This window comes from Engraulis encrasicolus, chromosome 17 (genome assembly GCF_034702125.1).
Source record: "Engraulis encrasicolus isolate BLACKSEA-1 chromosome 17, IST_EnEncr_1.0, whole genome shotgun sequence".
NCBI classification, from domain to species: Eukaryota; Metazoa; Chordata; class Actinopteri; order Clupeiformes; family Engraulidae; genus Engraulis; species Engraulis encrasicolus.
In genome coordinates, this window is record NC_085873.1 from 42,796,355 (window position 1) to 42,818,847 (window position 22,493).

The window sequence follows — 22,493 nt, forward strand, 5'->3', positions numbered from 1 at the left end:
CATGCCTAACAAATGTTTGATTTTGCTTTGTACATGCCTTACAAGTTACATACAGGCACATTGTATGTATTAGTGCTAATAGATGTATCCCTAAAATAAAGTGTTACCAAGAAAACTACTATCCACTCTGACCCATTGTGTTTTTGGCTGGTGACTTGCTATTTTGGCTGGTGATGAAAAAAGTTAATTTAGAGCCCTGGATATGAATACAGTATGTTGAAATTCAACATGCACTCAATGGTAAACATCATCATATAAACTTTGACACATACGGTAATTGCAGGCAGTATGTACCGTAATTCTTAGTTTTAGACTAAGTTTAAGATATTGGGATGGAGTGTTTTTTTTCCCCCCATTTGAAATGCGGTTTAGTTTAAGGGCCTGTGCTCATTCCCTTCCTGAATTTTTTTGGCATTACCCGTTTTAAAATAACCACTGAAACACACAGGCTCTTTCATTCATGTTAGTGAAAGTGGCACTGTTTGTTGTAGACCTAAAATATCCTTTTTGAAGCCACCGTACATATGGGGAGCTCTCTCATTCTCTCTCTCTTTCTCTTTCTCTCTCTCTCTCTCTCTCTCTCTCTCTCTCTCTCTCTCTCTCTCTCTCTCTCTCTCTGCTCCGGCTATTTTTGTACTGGGAGAGGCTAACGACAAGGCCTCTACTACACCATCCGTCTTGTACTGCTGCCTTTTTCTGTGATGTTGACTTTTTTTTTTGGTCATTTTTGTTTTGTTTTACATGATTATACATGCAAGACACTATTTTCTACACTTTATTTTGTACATTTTTTATTTGTAATCAGAATAAATTTGGATGAAACAAAGAGTTTTGTGTTGTGTTTCTGTGAGCAGAAGAGCCACGGTGACTTTTGCAATGCTCTGTAATCTGTTTCTGTCGTGTCTGTGTGAAACCTAACCCAGGCCACTCCTTGTTGTGTAACCCTGCATAGTACACTATGCTGTGCCACTGAAACAAATCAATATGTCCCAGCGTAAGCGTATATCAAGTGATTTGTAGGTCAGCTGCTTACAATAGGGGTGCATTCCAATATGCGGACTGACTCCCGTCCTCCACTTGTGCTTGTGGCCTCGCGTTTTGCTAACGCACCCGCCTCCGTGGAGAAAGCAAAAAAAGTTTCATTGCCGTCAGTCTAGCCACAAGAACTTTTGGGGGACTGTTCTTCATTCACCACCCCGATTGCAAATGAGAAAATTACATTATAATTGTGCTTCTGCAAGATCTTGAATTGATTTTCTGTCGTCAGTGACGTCATCATGAGGTCACAAGCAGCCAAGTGAGCAAGGGAGGGCGGGAGTCTGCATATTGGAATGCACCCTATGACTGCATGCTGAGCGATGACTCAAATCCTTGGGTAGCATCAGAGTAGCCTAACAGTGAAATGGGCATTGAATAAAGCAGTGAGGGTTTCTCAAACCTTTTCAGACCGAGGACCACCTTGGCCCCCCAAAAATGTTCAGGGACCATCTGTCAACTGAATTGACAGTTGATTTGACAGCTAATTTGACACTGCTAATTTCGATGCAGATCACTTACTTTTTTATTCACATTACAAGCCTGTCTTATTGTGGTGAAAATGTGACTTCAACTATGTTTTATAATAATGTTGCAGTGCAGCCTAATGTTACAAATAGCCTATAGCCCCTCACGGACCACCTGAGCTCTGTCGCGGGCCACACTTGGAGAATCACTGGAATAAAGCAAACAAACACACCACATATTCTTCTTCTACTGTCAGCATTTTATTGTACAAAGCAACCTCTAGCCTAGGTGTTTGTTCAGATTTTACATTGAAATAAGTAGCCCATAGTGAAAAGTGAAGAAAATACATACAAATGCATATGCATGCATATTTGCAAATACAGTTTTTCTACGCCATACAGAACGATTCTTATTATTGCTTAAGGAATGTTAAATAAAAGACTTCAAAAGGCATGTTTGGCATCAAAAAGGGTCCACTTACCGCACACCAATGAATGTGATCCAACAAGTGGACTGGTTTGTGATTGGAAAACGTCACAGGCCTTTAAAGCGGTTGATGGCTGAGGCGGAAGTGCTCCTCGGAGAAAGTGGGGATTCGCGCTTGCTTGTTTACACCTACGACGGGTAGACAGCGGAGAGGAGAGGGCTTTTACACAGAAAAAGAAAAGCTTGCGAACATGAAAGGCTGGCCTTGATGTATTTCATACGTAAGTGTATTCGCCACCGTTGATCTTTTCAGTGCATGCTAAGCCAGTTGGCACTGGTGTAGGTCGTCTGGCTAGCGCAATACCAGGCAGCTAACATCAACCTATGACACCTTGCTTGCTTGACGTTAGCAGGCTGGCTAATGTTGTTACTGAAGAACAGACAGATGTTACTCGTGTCTTTTCAGCCATTGATGTGCGCAGCTATTCTGGACTTTACGGTCCCATTCACTTCAATTCATTTTTTTGGCGTTTTACATATTTCGGACCGTGCGGACGCCGCTGTACTCGTGCGAGGAAAACAACAATAGTCTCGGGTGCTAAACATGGTCATGGAACGGCTTGCTTAACCAGAATGGTGTGTGTTGTGTCATTTCGAAGATAATTAAAGAAAATCTTATTACAATGGGATTTCTCATAGGCATGGTTTTGCATGTCTCTTATCTCTTTTCATGTTGACTGAGCGATCACCGTTACAAGTTTACAAGGTGCACAGCGCACATATGTATGCATACAAAAAGGAAGAATACATTTCACAGTGTAATTCTGCAAATAATTCACTTCAAAGTTAAGTGTTATTACATAGGCACCATGGTCATCAATATGTGTGTAAGAACAAGTGAAAAAACAAATCGGTCAGTTTGTCAAAGAGGAGATGGTAGATATGCGCAACATAGTACAAAGTATGCATCACACCATGCTTCTGAATGATATGAAGGAAAAATACTGACGGCACATAGCCTACGTCTCTTTCCTCAATAATGCACATGCCACATATCACTCAAGCAACATTATCTTCATTAGCTAATGTGGCCACAGGGGGGCGATATTGTAGGGCACGCTGAGACATTCGGATTCAATTTAACTCACTATTAGGCTATATAACAAAGGTTGCATTATAGGCTAGGCCAGTGATTCCCAACCTATGGGTCGCCAAAGATCCACAGGGGGTCGCGAAGCCCTCTTGAGTTTAAGGGGTTTCATTTTAATACCATATGTAGCCCATGTTGAATAAATGACAAATGCATAGAAGCAACAAAATTTAAGTGCTACATTAAACATTTATTCTGTTTTTGAACAAAGACGAATTGAGGAATAAAATGATGACTAAAATGAGTTTTCGTAGGAGACAGAGCGTATCGAGTGACTTCCTCTCATGCGGGCGCTGGGTCACCAAACCTTACAATAGTAAAAACATGGGTCCCTGAAGAAAAAGGTTGGGAACCACTCTGCCCTACAAAGCAAAAAGGCAGTAACTGCGCAGAGCTCAACACTGAATCAGTTGACTTTAAAATGATGCTGCAATCCAGTATAAGTGTTTTTTGGGATATTACTGATATGTGACAGTTTTGTTACTTTATATTACCACCCTTTTTCTAAATCAATCATTTTATTCATCTGCATACTTTGATATATATGGCATTAAAGTTATAGTTAGTCATTTTAAACAGCAATGCAGTTACTGCCTTTTTGCTTTGTAGAGCAGCACTGGGCTAGGCTACTACATATAGTCATTCATTGGCAAACAATTCATGTTGTTTCTATTGTAATGGGATTGCTACATTCAAGAAGTTTCCAATGTCTTTCATCTCCTCTGTCTTTTCCATGTTTGTAGGTTAAGAATTAACAAACAAAATCTTAAAGGGACAGTTTGGTCAATTTCAACATGCAGTTGTATTGCTCACGCTACCCTTGACTTGTCAGTACCTGGTGATGCCACATTTTTCGGCTCAGCCCTTTCCGAGATATGAGCAATTCTAATGGGGGCAGCGTTTGTTTACATTTTAAAAAAATAAAACATAGGCCAACTCCAAATATTTTCCCAAAAGGTACTCCTGCTTGCTAGTTGTCTGCTGATGTTTTATAACCTTTTGGATGTTTTTGGGAATAAATAAAAATGTTTTTTTTTTAAATGTAAACAAAGAGCTGCCCCCATTACAATGACCAGGATCGGCTGAAGAAAGAAAAAAAAATCTCAGGCACTGACAAGTCCAGGGTAGTGTGAGCATTACAACTGCATGTTGAAATTGACCAAACTGTCACTTTAACATTGTACTGCATGTTTTAGATGGGCCCATGTACAAAGTACTTCAAGTCTGTCTGTAGGGCACATCAAGGGTCTGTGAGAAAAGGGTGCTTGCGCTGCTGACAATGTGTAAATGCTTCCATTACATCCTATAGGCCTACATATGATGGCTACAAGAATTTCTGCAATGTGTTGTGTTGTTTTGAAGAAAATTGAATAAAATCTTATTATAGTGGGATGTCATTTGCATGATTGGACAGGTTTCATATCTCTTAGCATGTTCACTGCGTCATCACCATTTCATCTTACAATGTGCAGAATGATCAGAACTTTCTGTAATTCTGAAAATAAGTAACTCTGAAGTTAACAGATCATACCACATATGTAATAAGTAGGCCTAGTGCAAATTGAGAATGATTAATTTCTCAAAGCAGACACTGTGGATGATATGTAGCATAATACACAGTATGTGTCGCTATGTGCTCCTGAAAGATATGCTGAAGACATACTGAAGGCACAAATATTTATTTTCCCAATAAGCCTTATAATGTAGGCCTATATCAGGAGTGAGGTTACATACACGTGAGTAAAAGTTGAATGCTGAGTGGCCTTGAACCCACAACTTATGGTATGGACAGCATGACTTCATCCACTAAGCTACCACAGTTTCATAAGAAATGTTAAGACCAGAAAGATATGTCGTCGTTGTGCATTTTAACACAATAAATCATATAAAATATATTTTCCCTGCACCATTACCTCATTGTCTGAAGTATGATGAAGAAATGATTGTAGGCCTATATGATTTTTTAGTGCTGTGATAATGTGCACAACAAGAAGTTTTCTGGTCAAACAAATTCTACTGAAACTGTGGTAGCTTAGTGGATGGAGTCATGCCTACCATTCCACAGGTTGTGGGTTCAAGGCCCATCAAAGGACAATTTTTACACTCGTGTATGTTACCTCACTTCTGATAGGCCATGATTAGTCTAATTCAGTAAATAGATATTTGTGCGTACAGTATTTCTTCAGCATACAACTCATGAGCATATTTCGATGAATACTGTGTATTATGGTGCATATCTACCGTCTCCTCTTTGACAAACTGACCGATTTGTTTTTTCACTTGTTCTTACACACATATTGATGACCATGGTGCCTATGTAATAACACTTAACTTTGAAGTGAATTATTTGCAGAATTACACTGTGAAATGTATTCTTCCTTTTTGTATGCATACATATGTGCGCTGGGCACCTTGTAAACTTGTAACGGTGATCGCTCAGTCAACATGAAAAGAGATAAGAGACATGCAAAACCATGCCTATGAGAAATCCCATTGTAATAAGATTTTCTTTAATTATCTTCGAAATAACACAACACACACCATTCTGGTTAAGGAAGCCGTTCCATGACCATGTTTAGCACCCGAGACAATTGTTGTTTTCCTCGCACGAGTACAGCGGCGTCCGCACGGTCCGAAATATGTAAAACGCCAAAAAAATGAATTGAAGTGAATGGGACCGTAAAGTCCAGAATAGCTGCGCACATCAATGGCTGAAAAGACACGAGTCAGATGTTGCAGTTGTTTTACTCAATTATTGCTAACTGGCGAGATTGCTTACATGATAAGAACTGTGGTCTGACGAGGTCTTTTTCCGTGCAAATATCCCTTTTCCATGAGCGGGTGCATTCAGCTTCCCCAGTTTTGCGTGAGTAGAATTCCCAGTCAGCCTAAAACCACAGGGCAAAATGAGTAACTTGGTGCTGAAATTATAGCTCACAGAACGAGTCGAGGTGAAATGTCTGCAATGTGTGTTGGATGATGCAATGTAAACGTTTTTGCAGACACTGCTTGTAGGATAAAAGCGTTTCAGGTTTTATTCACCCTGATATTGAATAATAAATAATGTTGACAACGGTTGCTTGAGAGTTGGCAGCAAGGTTGTTCAGCAATCAGCAATGCAGACGGTTGGGTTATCAGTTTCGTTTCATATTACTACTCCACTGTGTTTCTTAATACAGAAAACTGTTAAAGCATTAAGTTTCACATAGCGCCCCTTGCATTTCCTACCATACTGTACCGTCCGCTAACTGACACATTGCTGAAGGGAAAGCATTAATCAGAAACCGATTGCTGCTGTCACACCTGTCCTCCTGCGCGTGTGGTTATGGTGGTGATGGTGGTGTGCGCGTGTAATGAAGCTCTCGTTTCGATTCTTCAACACTCACAGCTGTGCCAAACGTCAAGGTGAGAACGCGACCTCATGCCAGCCACTCGCAGCATGCTGGAAGGATGCAGCAACAACAACCCATAACCAAACGAGAGGCCGGGGTCTGGCACCAAACCAAGAGCCTGCTCTACAAGAACCTGCTCATCAAATGGAGAACCAAACAACAAAGCTTACAGGTAACCTTTCGTAGGGGTTAAATTGGGATTTGCAAGGTGGGAGGATACGGTCTGGTGTCTGTCTGATGGAATAAGCTTGTTTGATTGCTGAACATTTGTGGGAAGTAAAGTGTTTAGTACTGCTGTTGATTCCATCATGATGCTGCATGATCCGGCATGTTGGGGTTCAGCCCCAGACAGCCATGTGGCCTATACCACAAAGCTGGTTCAGGTTAAGTGAAGAGGTAAATAATCTAATAGAAGAGCCCTCGATTAACCTGGTTTACTCCAGCATTGTAGTATAGGCCCCTGGCCCAGTTGAACTCTTAGGCACTTTCATTTTGAACCATAGCTGTAAAGAATGCATTCAGAAATACCTAAGTGTAATTGACTGTGGGTGTGCATTAATGCCAAGTTGCACAGACTGTAAGCATGATCATTAGCCTTGTCAACACACGTCTCAGCTGTCCACCTATTTGTCACCAGCTGGCAATCTGTCACCGCCACACAGGGCCGCTGACAGCTTTGACTGGGCCCGGGACAAGGACATCTGAAAGGGCTTCATATAATGTAATGAGGATCCAATTCTGGGGCCCCTCTCTCCCTGGGCCCGGGACAAGTGACCCCTTTGCCCCGGGCAGGTTCCCTGACGCCAAATGTCATCATTATTCAATGTTGTCTACCTCTTGTTGCATCAGATGTGATTAATATGCTTTTGCATAATATTTCCAGTGCTTATAAAGTCATCATTGAAAAGACTAGACTGGCCATTGTGAGTAAGGGGATGTGCTTTTTTAGATGCATCCCAGCATCTCTATAAGAGGGTCTGTCTGTCCGTCCGTCCGTCTGAAACGCATGGTTAGGAGGAGGCCAGCGGGGCGTTTGGGGGAAACTGGCATAGAGGGACGCATCTGTTGTCCCCCTGTCGGCCTTGTTTACAGTGTGTTCCACGACCACACACACACACACACACACACACACACACACACACACACACACACACACACACACACACACACACACACACACATACACACACACACACACACAGCAGGCGGCCTGTTCTCGCACTGAGGCGGCCGAGTCACATTGATTGCATTGCTGCGGGAATTCCAGACTCGCTCCCATTCCAAGGATGTCGTTAAGAAGACATATGACTGAGCCATCAGCATACACACTTTCTCTGTCTCTGTCCATCTCTGTTCATATTTCTCTCGCGCTCTCTCTCTCTCGCTCTCTCTCTCTCTCTCTCTCTCTCTCTCTCTCTCTCTCTCTCTCTCTCTCTCTCTCTCTCTGTGTCATGCATTCTCTCCGTCTTTTTGCACATTCTGTCTCTGTCTCTTCCTCTTCCTTGTCATCTCTCTCTCTCTCTTTTTCTCTCTCTCTCTCTTGCACATTATTTCTCTGCCTCAGTTTCTTGCTCTGCGTCTGCCAGTCTCTCTCTCTCTCTCTCTCTCTCTCTCTCTCTCTCTCTCTCTCTCTCTCTCTCTCTCTCTCTCTCCCTCTCTCTCTCTCCCCTTCCCTCCCCAACTTCACAAAGCCACAAAGAAGATTCTCCAAAACCTCTTTCCTAGAACTCCACTTGGCTTCACAGTCCTTCCTTTCATACGCATCTTCCCGACACAGGAAGTGCTGGGCCCTTGGCATCAAAACATCTGTGGGCCGCCTTACTCCATCCCTCCATCCCCTGTCCTTCTCCACCCTTTATCTCTTTACCCATCCTGCTAACACTGTATACTTTCATTGGGTCATGTATATTTCATCGAAACTTTACTTGCGCTAATGCATTTTTTAAAAAGACGTTCATCGGATTCTTCCCCGCGGGTGCCGCCGCTGCTGCTTAAAGGATCCTTCTAGAATCAGCTGGTCACTCTGAGAGGTGGACAGAGTTGGTTGTGTGTGTGTGTGTGTGTGTGTGTGTGTGTGTGTGTGTGTGTGTGTGTGTGTGTGTGTGTGTGTGTGCGCGGGTGGGTGTGGGTGGGTGTGTGTGTGTGTGTGTGTGTGTGTGGTGGGTTTGAAGGTTCTGCCCCTTGACATCCCTCTGGAATCAGTTGGTCAGTCGGTGAGGTGTGCGTGCGTGCGTGCATGTGTGCCTGCGTGTTGTGTGTTTACTACACCAGTCTACCTTTGTGAGGCCACTGCTATTGGAGCACACCCACATGCTGGGGCCCTTGCTCCATGTAAGGCCCAAGTGCTGGACCCCACATGTTTTGACCCCTTTTGCTGGGGTGGTTTTGTTGTTATAGGTAAAATTGTAAGACCATGTCCTCACTGACAGGTTAGGGTTATGGATTGTTTTGGTTTGGTTTGGGCAAAGTTTGACATTCTATAGCTATTGTTAGGGTTACTATGAATGGAAGGCCCACACAAAGATTGGAAGGGCCCCACTAAGATATAAAGGTTGGGCTGAGTGCGTGCGTGGGCGCGTGCGTGCGTGCGTGTGTTCCAGGGGCTGTGTGTGGTTGGCTGGCTGGCTGGTTGGATTTGAAGGCCCGTCTGCCCGTGACTTATGCTCCTGTCTCCACTGGCCATCAGAATGAAGAGTGCTGCACTTTCAATCCCAGAATGAGACTGGGACTCCTCTTCCTCCTCCTCCTCCTCCTCCTCAACATCCCCCTCCACCACCCTCCTCCTCCTCCTCCTCAACTGTCCACTGCCCACTGCCTCCAACACCATTTACTCCTCCTCCACCTCCTCCTCCTCCCCCCCCACCTCCTCCTCCTTCTCTACTGCCTCCTCACCCCCCCTCCACCTCCTCCTCCACCACCACCTCCTCTCCCTCCTCAACTGTCCACTGCCTCGAATGAATGACATGGATCAGACTATCTTGTATACCCTCTATCAGGTTATCTCTGTCTCTGTGTTGAGCCATACAACCCCCACCCCATGCACATGTTCTTATTCTCATTCTCACCTTCACTCTGTCTCTCCCTGTCTCTCTCTCTCTCTCTCTCTCTCTCTCTCTCTCTCTCTCTCTCTCTCTCTCTCTCTCTCTCTCTCTCTGATCTGGTGTGCTCTTTCTTTTACTCTCCCTGACTTCTCTTACTCTCTCTTTTACTCTTGTTGTGACCTGTGCATCTCTATCTGTGGTCTCTATTATTCTCGTTATTTCTCTCATTCTCGTCCATTTATTTTTTCTCTGTGATTCCCCCCTTTTTTATCTCCATTTCTCTCATTCCCACGCTGTCTGTCTATGTGTATCTATGTATCTCTTACTCATTTTATTAAATAGAGAGAGCGAGAGAGAGAAAAAGGGTTAGACGATGCCTCCCCTTATTCCTCAGACAGGTGCTCGTTTAGCTTTATTGATTTAGCCGTAGGTGGACGCACCACACCGCCACGTGGGGGTTATGTAGTGCTAAATCTTCTGGAGCTCTGCACGGTAGACTAGAGTGGCCTCTCATGGCTAATATATCTCTCTAGCTCTCTCTGTCTATGTCTCTCTCTCTCTCTCTCTCTCTCTCTCTCTCTCTCTCTCTCTCTCTCTCTGTCTGCCTGGCTGTCTTTGTCTCTCTGTCGCGCGCGCGCGCGCTCTCTCCCGTGCAGTGCACACTCTCTGTCTCATTTTGTTCCGTCTTGTGCCCTTTTTCTCTGTTTCTTCTCTCTTTCTTTCTTTCTCTCTCTCTCTCTCTCTCTCTCTCTCTCTCTCTCTCTCTCTCTCTCTCTCTCTCTCTCTCTCTCTCTCTCTCTCTCTCTCTCTCTCTCTCTCTCTCTCTCTCTCTCTGTCTTTCATTTAGTTAAGTCGTCTCTGCCAGAGGCCTCTCAAAACTCCAATCCACATACAGTAGTGCTGGGATATAAAACGGTGTTGTTGACAAACATGAAAGCCCCAAAAAAATATATTCCTTTGGATTGTTAAACCGTTGGAGGAAGAAGGAAATGGTTTGGGGAACTGGGGAGGAGATTAAGTACTGACAAGGGAAGTTGTTTCAGACACAGACAGACAGACAGACAGACAGACAGACACACACACACAGACACGCACACGCACACCCACACACAGAGACAGACAGACACACACACACACGCACACCCACACACAGAGACAGACAGACACACACACACACACACACACACACACACACACACACACACACACACACACACACACACACACACACACACACACACACACACACACACACACAGACACAGACACAGACAGACACACGCACACATGCACACCCATACACAGAGACAGACACAGCACACGCACGCACGCACACACGCACACGCGCACACACACACACACACGCACACCCACACACAGAGACAGGCACACAGACACGCACACAGAGACACACAGAGACACACAGAGACACACAGAGACACACAGAGACACACAGAGACACACAGAGACACACAGAGACACACACACACACACACACACCTCAATAGCCTTTCTCTCAGTGTAAGCTATTGTGCAGCCAGCCAACCAAGCATCCTGTCTCTCTCTTGAAAGTTGGGCCAATATATCATCCCTGTTTGTGTCTAATAGGCTCTTTTAAACCAGCTCGGTAGTTTTCCCCTACCCCCTAATAGGCCATGTGGTGGCTGGGAAGCAGGTGTCCGAGACGCAGGTGCTTGCAGCACAGGCGTACTGTACGTAGGGCTGGGCAATATGACGATATATATCGTTATCGTGATATAAAAGTGTATATCTTGACCTTTCTCCTATATCGTTTATATCGTGATAGTAATTTGATCAATTTTATGCAATTGAATATCATTTAATTACATTTCATGTTGTCACAATACATTATAAGTTCATGTGACTGTAAAAATAAGAATAAAAAGATCCATTTTAAAGAAAGGTTGTTTTGCGACATGAAAAAATAAAGAGAAAATAAAGAGAATAACTGAAAACTTATGTAATTGTGGCATATCGTGATCTATATCGTTATCGTGATATAAAGTAATCCATATCGTGATATAAAGTAATCCATATCGTGATATAGTTTTTTTTTCCATATTGCTCAGCCCTAACTGTACGTATGTAGCTGGTGGAATAGATGAAGGGATGTGGCTTTAAGGCGATTGCAGAGACGGATAAATGGATGAATGAATGGACGGATGGCTTGAATGATGGAGGGATGCAGGTGTCCGAGAGAGGCAGGTGCTTTTCAGCAAAGTCCTACGTAGCTGGTGGAAAAGATGAAAGGATGTAGCAGAGACAGATTGGTGGATGCATGGACGGATGGCTAGAATGATGGAGGGAGGCAGGTGTCCCAAGAAGCAGGCGTGCGTAGCTGGTGGAATACATGAAAGGATGTGACTTTAAAGGAGAACTCCTGCCAAGTTCAATGTGCTGTAATCAGGGCTTGACACTGGCACCTGCCAACCGGCCAAATGCTGGTAAAACTTGGCTGTGGCTAGTAATACTTTCAATGTCACTAGCCAATTTGGCTGGCAGCTTATTCCTTATACATATGTATAATGGTAGCCTACATTCTGTTGCTTGCCCCTTGTGTATCAATTGTTTGTATTTAAGTTCAAGAAAAAGCTTCATTACTCAGTTTTGTATTTGCTTGACGTATTTCCATGTAGAAAGCTGTACACTCATCTTGCATTAGCACCTCGTCTTCTGAGGTTAGATACACACCATCATGATAAGGAAAAAAACACTATCAAATCTGTGGCTAGTGGAATACCTGAATGGCTAGTGACTCAGGAAAGAAACTAGCCACAGTGGCCGATGGGTGAAAAAGTTAATGCCAAGCCCCTGTACTGTTGTATTGGTCACACTAGCCTTGACTTGTCAGTACCCGGTGACGCCACATTTTTTGGCTCAGCCCTTTCCGAGATATGAGCTATTCTAATGTGGGGCAACTTTTGAATACATTTTAAAAAAAAATTTAACATAGGCCTACTCCAAATATTTTCCCGAGAGGTATCGCTGTTTGCTAGCTATCTGCTGATGTTGCATAACCTTTTGGATGTTTTTGGGAATAAATAAAAATGTTTTTTTTGAAATGTAAACAAAAGTTGCCCCCTTTAGAATAGCTCATATCTCGGAAAGGGCAGAGCCAAAAAATGTGGCGTCACCGGGTACTGACAAGTCAAGGGTACAACATGCAACAGCACAGGAGTGCTCCTTTAAGGCGATTGCAGTGACGGATTGGTGGATGAATGGACGGATGACTAGAATGGAGGGATGAAAGCTACCAGGCAGGGATGCATGGATGGATGGATGGATGGATGGATGGATGGATGGATGGATGGAGGATGCGGATAAGTTAACATATTGGATGGATGGGTGTGAGGAAGATGTTGGGTGGAACCTGAGAGAGAGAGAGACGGAGAGAGGGACAGACAGAAAGCAATGGATTTGTAGGCAGGACCAGAAAGGGGGTTTTAACGTCACACCAGGCAGCGTTTTTCATTTAATTAATCCTCTTCATAAGTCTGCAGGTGGCTAAAGGACTCATCGCAGGTTGAAAGGACACGCTCACGGCCACCTCCTCCACTCTGTAGGAGATAAAAAGCCATGATTGCCCTTGGTGTGACTCAGTGCTTGATGAACTTGCAAAGAGTATAGGAATTACAGTGAGCTTACAAGAAATAATACAAGTTTGAAAGATTTCACGCATGGAGCAGTAGGCTCAGCTGCGTTTAACATTTGGTAGTTGATGGTGATAATAGTTGATGTTTGATAATTGATCTTCTCAAGCATTTGTATTTATCCCTGAAACAAGTTACATTGTCTTTTTTATTTAAAAAGGAGGATGGAGACATGACCAACTGACTGTACAAACCAGAGCAGGCCAAGTTAGAGCTCTGTTATGCCTCTTTTCCACTGCCGGTTTTATGGTAGGCCTACAGTGTGACTGGGCTGCTTCTTTTTGCTTTTCAAAAAGGTACCACACAGCTCAATCCTAAAGCAAAAAGTGGAGGCTGAGTTGCACTGTGTCAAGCTGTAGGCCTACCAGAACCCCTCTCTCTCTCTCTCTCATTCTGCTGGCTACTCTCTTAGTCGTTATGTCATCAGCAACAGCAGACTGTGAGTAAACCAAGAGAGAGAAGGAAGATAATGGCCTGATCGTTTCCCCAGCTCAGTGGTGGAGTTGTTTACTGTGAAGACTGTGAACGAGGCGCGAAAGAAATTCTCAGCCGCTACTGAGTCAAACCAAAATCCAAATCCAAACCCACCCAGGCCTGGCTTGCAGTGGACAAGCATGCCAAGCAATCTTNTGCCTTTATTTGTGCAGTGAAGACAGAAAAGTATTGGGAGATGCGTACATAAAGAAGGGTTGGGAAATAGCCATGGCTGGTTCAGACCTGGGTGATGTTGACCATTTATGGTAGGCATCACAGCACCCCCACCCACCCCCAACCAGAAAAAAACATACTCTGAAAATAATGTTTCTAAATGTGTGTTTTTGCGTCCATATCTTCCTCCGTCTCCTCCTCCTCTTCTTCCTTCTTCCTGCCTTTCTTGATGCCAGTGAAATTGATTTCTGTCCAAGGTTACTGCTGTAACTCAGGTCCGTCGACATGTAAGGTCGTCAGCTCTGAGATGCGCGTAAATCAGACGGCTTGACGTCAGACAGAGGGTCCGCGCTTCGCAGCCGTGTGTAGCGCAGCCAAGGAGGGTGGGGTTGGAGATGGAGATATCTCTTGTTGTGTGTTGTGGCAGTAGTCTGTGTAACAGAATTGGAAACATCATGGCTAATATTGTGGGTAAAATGGTGGAGTTCATTGTAGTTTGATGATTGTTTCACACAGACCACAGTATTCAGGACAGTACTGTAAAGCCATGTCTACCGGTATACCAAGCCCGAACTACGCTACCTGAGCGACGGAAGTCATTATTTCACTATGGCGGGAAGGCGAATAAAGCGACCAAGCTGAGCTGTAGGAACAACACCAGAAAACAACACCAGTTTCGGCATCAGGAACGTGAATAACATTGAGGGCCAATATCTCACTGGCGTAAAGGGCCGTACTCACACGTCGCTAGTAAAAAAAGTGAAAGCCCATTGGGAAACTCCAACTCCCATTGTCATTGTGACACAGCACTCCACAGCACACTGCACACAACGAAATTGCATTTATGCCTCACCCGTGCAAGGGGGCAGCCCTCAGTGGCGCCCCATGGGGAGCAGTGCGGTGGGACGGTACCATGCTCAGGGTACCTCAGTCATGGAGGAGGATGGGGGAGAGCACTGGTTGATTACTCCCCCCACCAACCTGGCGGGTCGGGAGTCGAACCGGCAACCTCTGGGATGCAAGCTGCAGCAATTTTCAGCGAACGTTCCATGAAAGAGAGGCGAGTAGGCGAGCAAGCGAGAAGCTAGTAAATAGCAGCGATGTGTGTGTGCGGCCCTTAGCGCAGGCTTCATAATGAAATCCTCATGAGTCTTTCTCTATCTCAAAATTGAATTTATCCATTATCACAATAGTTTGAGTGTGTGTGAGCGAGCGTGCAAATCCCTCACTTTGTTCACAAATTTGTCTCCTTTTATTTCACCTTTCCTGACTTTTTCATCATGTGTCTGTGTGTATGAAGGCTGTGTGTCGAGTACTGTATGTGTGGACCTCATGTTTCATCTGCGGATTTGTGTAATATATTGATGAGGGGGCAATTATACTGTATCAATATGTAATATTCCTCTCCCTCTCTCTCCTCTCTCTCGCTCTCTCTCTCTCTCTCTCTTTCTCTCTCGCTCTCTCTCTCTTGGGTGCCCTCTCTCTCTCTCTCTCTCGCTCTCCCTCTCTCCCCCTCTCCTCTCCTCCAGGAGCTGATCCTGCCTCTGCTGCTGCTGGGTCTGTTGATCCTGATCAGCACCCACAACCCCCACGTGTACTACGGCGGCATCGAGACCATGGAGCTGGAGAGCGAGAACTACCTGGCCCTCAAGGGGCTGGGGCTGGGCTACACGCCCATCACCAACGTCACCGCGCAGATCATGGAGGAGGTGGCCGAGGAGCTACGTAAGGAGGATGACCGCAATATTATATTGTAGTTACAGTGGTTCTTAACCTGGGGTGCAGGCACCCCCTGGGGGTGCGGCAGAGATTTCAGGGGATGCACGGAATTTAGTTTGTGTTGAGGTTGTGACCAAAACTCAGCTTGTGAACATTATAATTAGTCCAAATCAAAACCAAAATAATGCATGTTTTGGTCTCCATGTAAAGGCATTATGATATTGTGTAGAGCAGGGGTGTCAAACATACGGCCCGCGGGCCGCATCCGACCCGCCAGAGGGTTGCATCCGGCCCGGATGTTTAAAAAAAAAAAATTCTCAATGAAATAACCGAAATGCGCTATTACGCCAATCGGGACAAAATCGAGACCTGCATGACATTAACCCAATGGTCCCTCTGTTGTGTTATACTGTATATAAAGTGCACATCACACTTCTATTATAAATGGTGAATTTGTACTGTAACAGGCATTTGATAAAGATCATATATTATAGACCTCATATATAGAGATAAAATGTTAATACTTCTTATTCGTATTGTATTGGTATTGGTTGTAATTAAATAATAAATATAATTGGATTTGTATTGGTTCCTATTAAGCTGAAACTGGAAACGGGATGTTAGAATGCGTGAAAATGCAGGAAATTACATCTAAGAAATCCAAAATTTTCTGGGGGGAAACCCCCAGATCCCCTGCCAATATTTAATTAATTGACGGTTGACAATGAATGAATGAAGTCAAGGAAATGTTGCATAGGATTATCAGTATTGCATTGCTTTCTACATATTCAACACATTTAAAACGTGATAGTACTGAACACTAATCCTCTGCTTTACGTTTTTTTTTTTTTGCGATGATGTTACTAATGCGGCCCGCTTGAGGTCCACATGGGTTGTATGCGGCCCTCGGACCAAAATGAGTTTGACACCCCTGGTGTAGAGACTTAAGCAAGAATCATTGCAATTAATCACTTTAAATCATTTTTTAGTACCTACACAAGTGTAGAAGTTTGGGTTGGGGGTGCGCGGCTTGTCTTTGGCACAGGTAAGGGGGTGCATTAAGAAAAAAAGGTTAAGAACCACTTTTGTAGTAGACCAGGGGTGGGGAACCTTTTTTATATGAGGGGCCACTTCAAATTCATCCGAGGGCCGTAAAAGTCCTCTGAGGGCCGTACTATGAACACAAACCAGGATTTCCCCCTGCACTATAGGCCTATATTGAAGGCAGCCACCTTTTAAAACAGACCCCACCTTCTCTAGGTTCCCTGAATATAAGTTAATTGTATTGCAAATAGAGGTGCTCCGATCACCATTTTTTGGCCCGATCACCGATACCGATCACCAAAAATCTTTATCTGCCGATTACCGATCATTGCCGATCACAAAAATGATTTCCTATTTTTTTAATAGCCTATTAATTATCCTTATTGAATACCATTTCTGCCCATGAACCAATCAATCTTAATTTGCACATGTCTATTATTATTATTATTATTATTATTATTATTATTATCTTTCAGACTAGTGTTGGTAATACAGTCTACAGTATTAATCAATGTATAAGTTATTGCATATAATAACTAAACTATTTAAGATTGAATTGAAACTGAAACATTACATCAAATAGTCTTCCACATACGAGAAAAAAACAACCTGTCGCTTTAAATGAGCAGCCTCGTGAGGAGAGCCCCTCCCCTCTCTGTCACCGTCCACACAGTTGCAGTGCTCCACTACCGTTCTGAATCTCTCTCTCTCAAGTTTTAACCACATCTGTCGCCGTTTGGTGTTTCAGCGACTATCAAACTAATCGACTGACTGCCAATTACAACTTTCAAAACAATAATTGACATGTTTGTGCTGACAACGTGAAGTTGTCGCGTGCTGACTGAGGCAACTACACAGGTTATAACGTAAAATGGCTCACTGGCGAGTAGGCTACTCAATCGCAAATTACATTGTCAGGTAAACGGCGCATGGATCGGAAAATCAGATCATTGCTGATGCAGATGTGGTTAAGAATGGTGGAAATGATGGGGGGAATGGAGAAAAGTTATAGACAAGCAAAGATGCCTTCTTTTGGTGCAGTTGCAGCTGTGCAGAGCCAGCGCCTACATGCAGCGCCAGGTGTAAAGGCAAATGATTGCGTGAGGAATTTAATATCTCTCGATCGGTTTTTTGATCGGCATGTTTTTCCGATCACCGATCAGGCTATTTTTGGCCATTATCGGCCGGTCATGATCGGCAGCCGAGCAATCGGAGCACCTCTAATTGCAAATATATTTTCCAAGATTCCTTTACAAAATAGGTCATCTTTCATGTGAAGCTGCATAACATTAAAATTATATCGGGGGCCGGATAGAGCGGCCTCAAAGGCTGCAAATGGCCCTCGAGACATAGGTTGCCCACCCCTGTAGTAGACACACATGGGCGCAAACAGGCATGCACATGTACTTTATACACACACACACTCAAACACACACTGCTCTTTGCATGCAAACAGTCATGCACATGTACAGTAGTACACACACACACACACACACACAGCGCTCTTGGAACATGTGGCCAAGAAGCTGGGGAAGCACAACACATTTCAGTGTGAATTGGTGCAGAAGTCTACACAGTGTCTTGTTTTTTACAGATGGAAAATTGCTATTGCGTCTTTATTTATATTTATTCATAAGCTCAAAACAGGCTGAGTCGAGCAATGACAGCCAGACTTGGCAAAACACATACATTTCCATGCAATACTGTATGCTGTGCTTTGTGTACATACTCGACGTGAGTGGGGGGAGATTAAGACAAGCTGTTGTTGTTTATGTTTTTTCTTCTTCTTCTTCTTCTTCTTCCTAGACATGCGGGACCGTCTGGAGTGGTTTGCCAACGAGGAGGACCTGGAGAACGCCAGCCTCTACGAGCCCCTGGGCTACGTGGGAGTGGTGTTCCGAGACAACATGTCCTACCGCCTGAGGTTCCCCTACAACCACCTGCCCTCGCCCAGCGACTACACAGAGTCCATTGGTGAGGACTGGAGGATGTGTGTGTGTGCGTGTGTGTGCGCGCGCGTGTGTGTGTGCGTGTGTGTCTGCGCGTGTGCATGTGCCTGTGTTTGTTTCAAGCTGCATGAAGGTGAATGTTTCAAACAATTTATGGTCAGAAAAAAAATATGCCACTTGTGCAACCCCCTAATGCACACTGTACCTCCAGTGGCACGCTGTAATAGTCATTGAAAAGTTAACTACGGTACCACTACATGCACCACAACTTGTTCATTGCCATTCTGGTAACAGCAAGTGTATAACGCTGTGTCTTAACGGGTTAATGTCTATTCAGAATGTGTTTTTGTTGAACATCACTGAGTAAAAAAATGATTCCTTACTGTAGTTTGTAAAAAGATATACTTTCATCATTCTTCATAGCCGGGGCTCCTTTTAATATATCATGAGGTAATGCATTCCTTGGCGTGTGTGTGTGTGTGTGTGTGTGTGTGTGTGTGTGTGTGTGTGTGTGTGTGTGTGTGTGTGTGTGTGTGTGTGTGTGTGTGTGTGTCTGTGTGTGTCTGTGTGTGTCTGTGTGTGTGTGTCTGTGTGTGTCTGTGTGTGTCTGTGTGTGTCTGTGTGTGTGTGTGTTTTTTTGTCATCTTTTGTCCTCCCACCCACAGCTAGTTGTTTTTCCAACTCCGTAAACTGCCGAGCGGCCAACTACTGGTACTCCGGGTTTGTGCACTTGCAGACCCGGATCGATGCGGCCATCATCCAGGTAAGGGGCAAGGCCCAAAGGTCAAAGGTTAAAAGAAGGAGGAAAAGTTCATTTACATACCTGCAAACTTGTCACCTTTCGGCGAAATTCGCCGTTTTGATTTCAAAATAGGTGACTTATGTGAATCGTGCAGATCCGAAGAGTTTTTTTGGGGGGGGGGGTTGCCAGTAGCGCCCGACTGAAGTTCTGAAGGGTAAACAGCTGCCTGTCTGATATACGTAAAGACGGCGAGATTTCCTACATTACCCATAAACACTAGTCATGATGTAACCCACACCCATTGGCTGCCGTTTAATCACAAGGACGCAGCTTCACATTCACTGGCTGCATGTTTGAAGGCTTGAAGCCCGCGCGGAACCGGTGTTGATAAATAAAATGTCAATAAGAGGACGAGCGCGGATTACTTCGGTTTTGTAGGTTTTCATCGAGTGATAAAGAATGTGGCAGTGGCTAATGCAAGGTTAGGTGTCGGTGAATGCAAGTAATAACTAGTGACGCTGAAATGAAGTGGTGGTGGTGGAGCGAAAACGGTTTGGGCTGGACAGAGCAGGACAGCGCTGGGAGAATAATATCAGCGTAGCTGTCAGATTCCTCGTCTGACATTTGCCAAGTCCTCGCAAATGCATACGATGGAGTTGCCGTTTCCTAATAACGCCCACGCGATCGCAAATACCCTGCATGGATTTGACATGGATGTGCGAGTAAGTGAAAAACAATAACAAACAAAACAAAAAAAACTACCGACGTTATGAAAGTAAGTTCTCCGTGATGTTATTGTTTGTTTATTTTCGACATATAGTGTAGGCTAGTAGCCTACTTATCATTCCTAGCGCATGGTAGTATATTTAATCCTGGAGGAGTTTAAAGTCCTAAAGTAACAGTACGCGCATAATAAGATAAGACATCATACACGTTATTGCACACGTGTGTCTGTGTCTGTGAGTGTGTTCTCTCCTGTCCTCCTCTCCCTTCATCTCTTCTCCTCTCCTCCCTCTCTTCTGTGCATTGTCCATGGTATTTGACTTATGCTGTGTGTGAAGTTTGAATGATGCTGTGTGGAGGATGTGAAGTTTTGTAGTTATGTGTTTTTGTATAGCCTATGTTAAAGGTGTAGTTTGTGTGACGCGTGTTGAAGGCATGCTGTTTGTGTGAGGTGTAGGCCTATAGGCCCTACTGTATGTGAGGTTGGAGTGATGGTGTGTGAGGTTTTGTAGTGTTTTGCTGTATGCTAAATGTCTGTGTATGTATGTGGCATGTGTGATGTGATTCACTGTTTTCAGAGGAAATGGAATAAAAACTAATAGAATGGAATACAATGGAATAGAATAAAAACTACATTGCAAACAATGACAATAATAGGGGGGATAATGAAATGGAATAAATAGAACTGGGGTGGAAATGTTTAAAATGGATGATGTGAAATGTTGAGAGGTAGACACTAGACAGGAGGTTGTGTGCTCATGTCAGTGGAGCTGGAAATAGGGATAGAGCACAGAGACAGGCTAATTTGGCAGCACTGAGGGAAAGGAGGGTGGTGGAGGAGAAGAGCATGGCAGAAAGGGGCACATTTAAAAATTGCAAATAAAATATAATAGTAATAATAATTAAAATTAGTAAATAAAATATTGTTTTTTTGTTTTTTTTTCCCCTTGATGCGCGGGGGGGGGGTTGGTGCGTGTTGGGGTGCTATAGTTTGTCACCTTTTTCAACCCTTCTGAGTGTGCAGGTATGCATTTAACTTGATCAATATGAAAAGTTCATTGAATACTGCACATTGGATACTGTTCTTTTTTTCTTTATTTTTTGGAGCTAGTAACAACACGTTTTGCAGAAAAACTATGAAATAAGCAGGGTTTTTGGTAAAAGGTGAAAAATCAGATATAGCAAAAAAATAAATCCGGAAAAAAAAACGGAATTTGAGAAAAAAAATAAAACAGAATTTGAGAAAAAATAAAATGGATTTAATGAGGGGCCTAAATACTATACATCTTGTAACCATCTTGTGCAATAACTGTGTATTTTTAGTTTTGTTTTAAGTTTGTTTTTTTAAGGAAAATCAAACCTGTCAAGGGACAAAAGACGGAAATTAGCCTCTTGGCTACAATCTTGTATATTTAGCATTTTTGTTTAAATGCTGGCAATATATGCTGTCCCTTTCTTAAAGGGACACTGTGTGAGATTTTTTGGACAGCATAGTTGCAGTACCTTTTTTGTCCATTTCCTGCACAGTGTCCCTTTATAAACTTGTAAACTTGTAACCCCCTGCCCGCACCAGATGCAGACGAAGCGCTCGGTGTGGCGTGAGCTGGACGTGAAGGTGGTGATGATGGGCCAGCCGGGCTCGGTGGAGGTGCAGAAGTTCCCGCACGCGCTCATCTCCATCTACCTGGTGCTGGCCTTCACGCCCTTCGTCTCCTTCCTCATCGTCAACGTGGCGGCCGAGAAGGAGCGACGCCTCAAGGACACCATGACCATGATGGGACTGTACGACTCTGCATTCTGGTCAGTAAACTCTTTTTTTTTAAAGTATTTTTTGGGGCTTTTCAGTTTTCAGCCTTTATTGGTTTTTGTGAGACAGGATAGTGAAGGAGAGACAGGAAGCGAGTTGGGAGAGAGATATGGGGAAGGACCGGCAAAGGACCCGGACCGGGAATCGAACCCGGGTCGGCCGAGTGGTAAACGTGTGCCCTACCATATCAGCCACGGTAGGGCATTCTGGTCAACTCTTTAAAAAATATACATATTGTTTTGGGCTTTTTTTTGCCTTTACTTTTGTGAAAGGGACAGGAAGCAAATGGGAGAGAGAGAGGTTGGGGAGGTTCGGCAAAGGACCCGGGCTGGAATCGGACCCGCGTCACCGGCGTAGCAGTGCAGTGCCCCACCGTTTGAGCCACGGCAGGGCCTGTTACAGTAGGCTCTCGATGAATGCACAAATAGACTTAACTTCACGCCAGCCGGGATGAAAGTCTGTGGAGTTGTTAGTAATGACCCAAAGGAACAAGTGATTGGGGGGCGCTGTGGCGCAGCGCGCTAAGCCCCCCACACTTGGGCTTGCATGCCCATGGGGACCCCGGTTTGAGTCCGGATGGGGTCATTTCCCGATCCTGCCCCATCTCTCTCCACACTCACTTCCTGTCGCACCTTCACTGTCCTATTCGAAATAAAGGCCCAAAAAGCCCATAAAAAT

The 22,493-nt window shown here is 44.2% G+C and overlaps 1 protein-coding gene across 1 annotated transcript in view; it reads left to right on the forward strand.

The window, feature by feature from the left end:
• Positions 1-2,111: 2,111 nt before the first annotated feature.
• The window catches only part of abca5 (ATP-binding cassette, sub-family A (ABC1), member 5), an 84,504-nt gene continuing 64,122 nt past the window's right edge, over positions 2,112-22,493 (forward strand). Inside the window, exons 1-6 of the mRNA XM_063220784.1 lie at positions 2,112-2,210; positions 6,468-6,643; positions 15,361-15,556; positions 18,401-18,568; positions 19,209-19,306; positions 21,582-21,808. Of these exons, the coding sequence (XP_063076854.1) occupies positions 2,198-2,210; positions 6,468-6,643; positions 15,361-15,556; positions 18,401-18,568; positions 19,209-19,306; positions 21,582-21,808 (878 nt within the window). The 5' untranslated portion in view covers positions 2,112-2,197. The remainder of the gene's footprint in view (positions 2,211-6,467; positions 6,644-15,360; positions 15,557-18,400; positions 18,569-19,208; positions 19,307-21,581; positions 21,809-22,493) is intronic.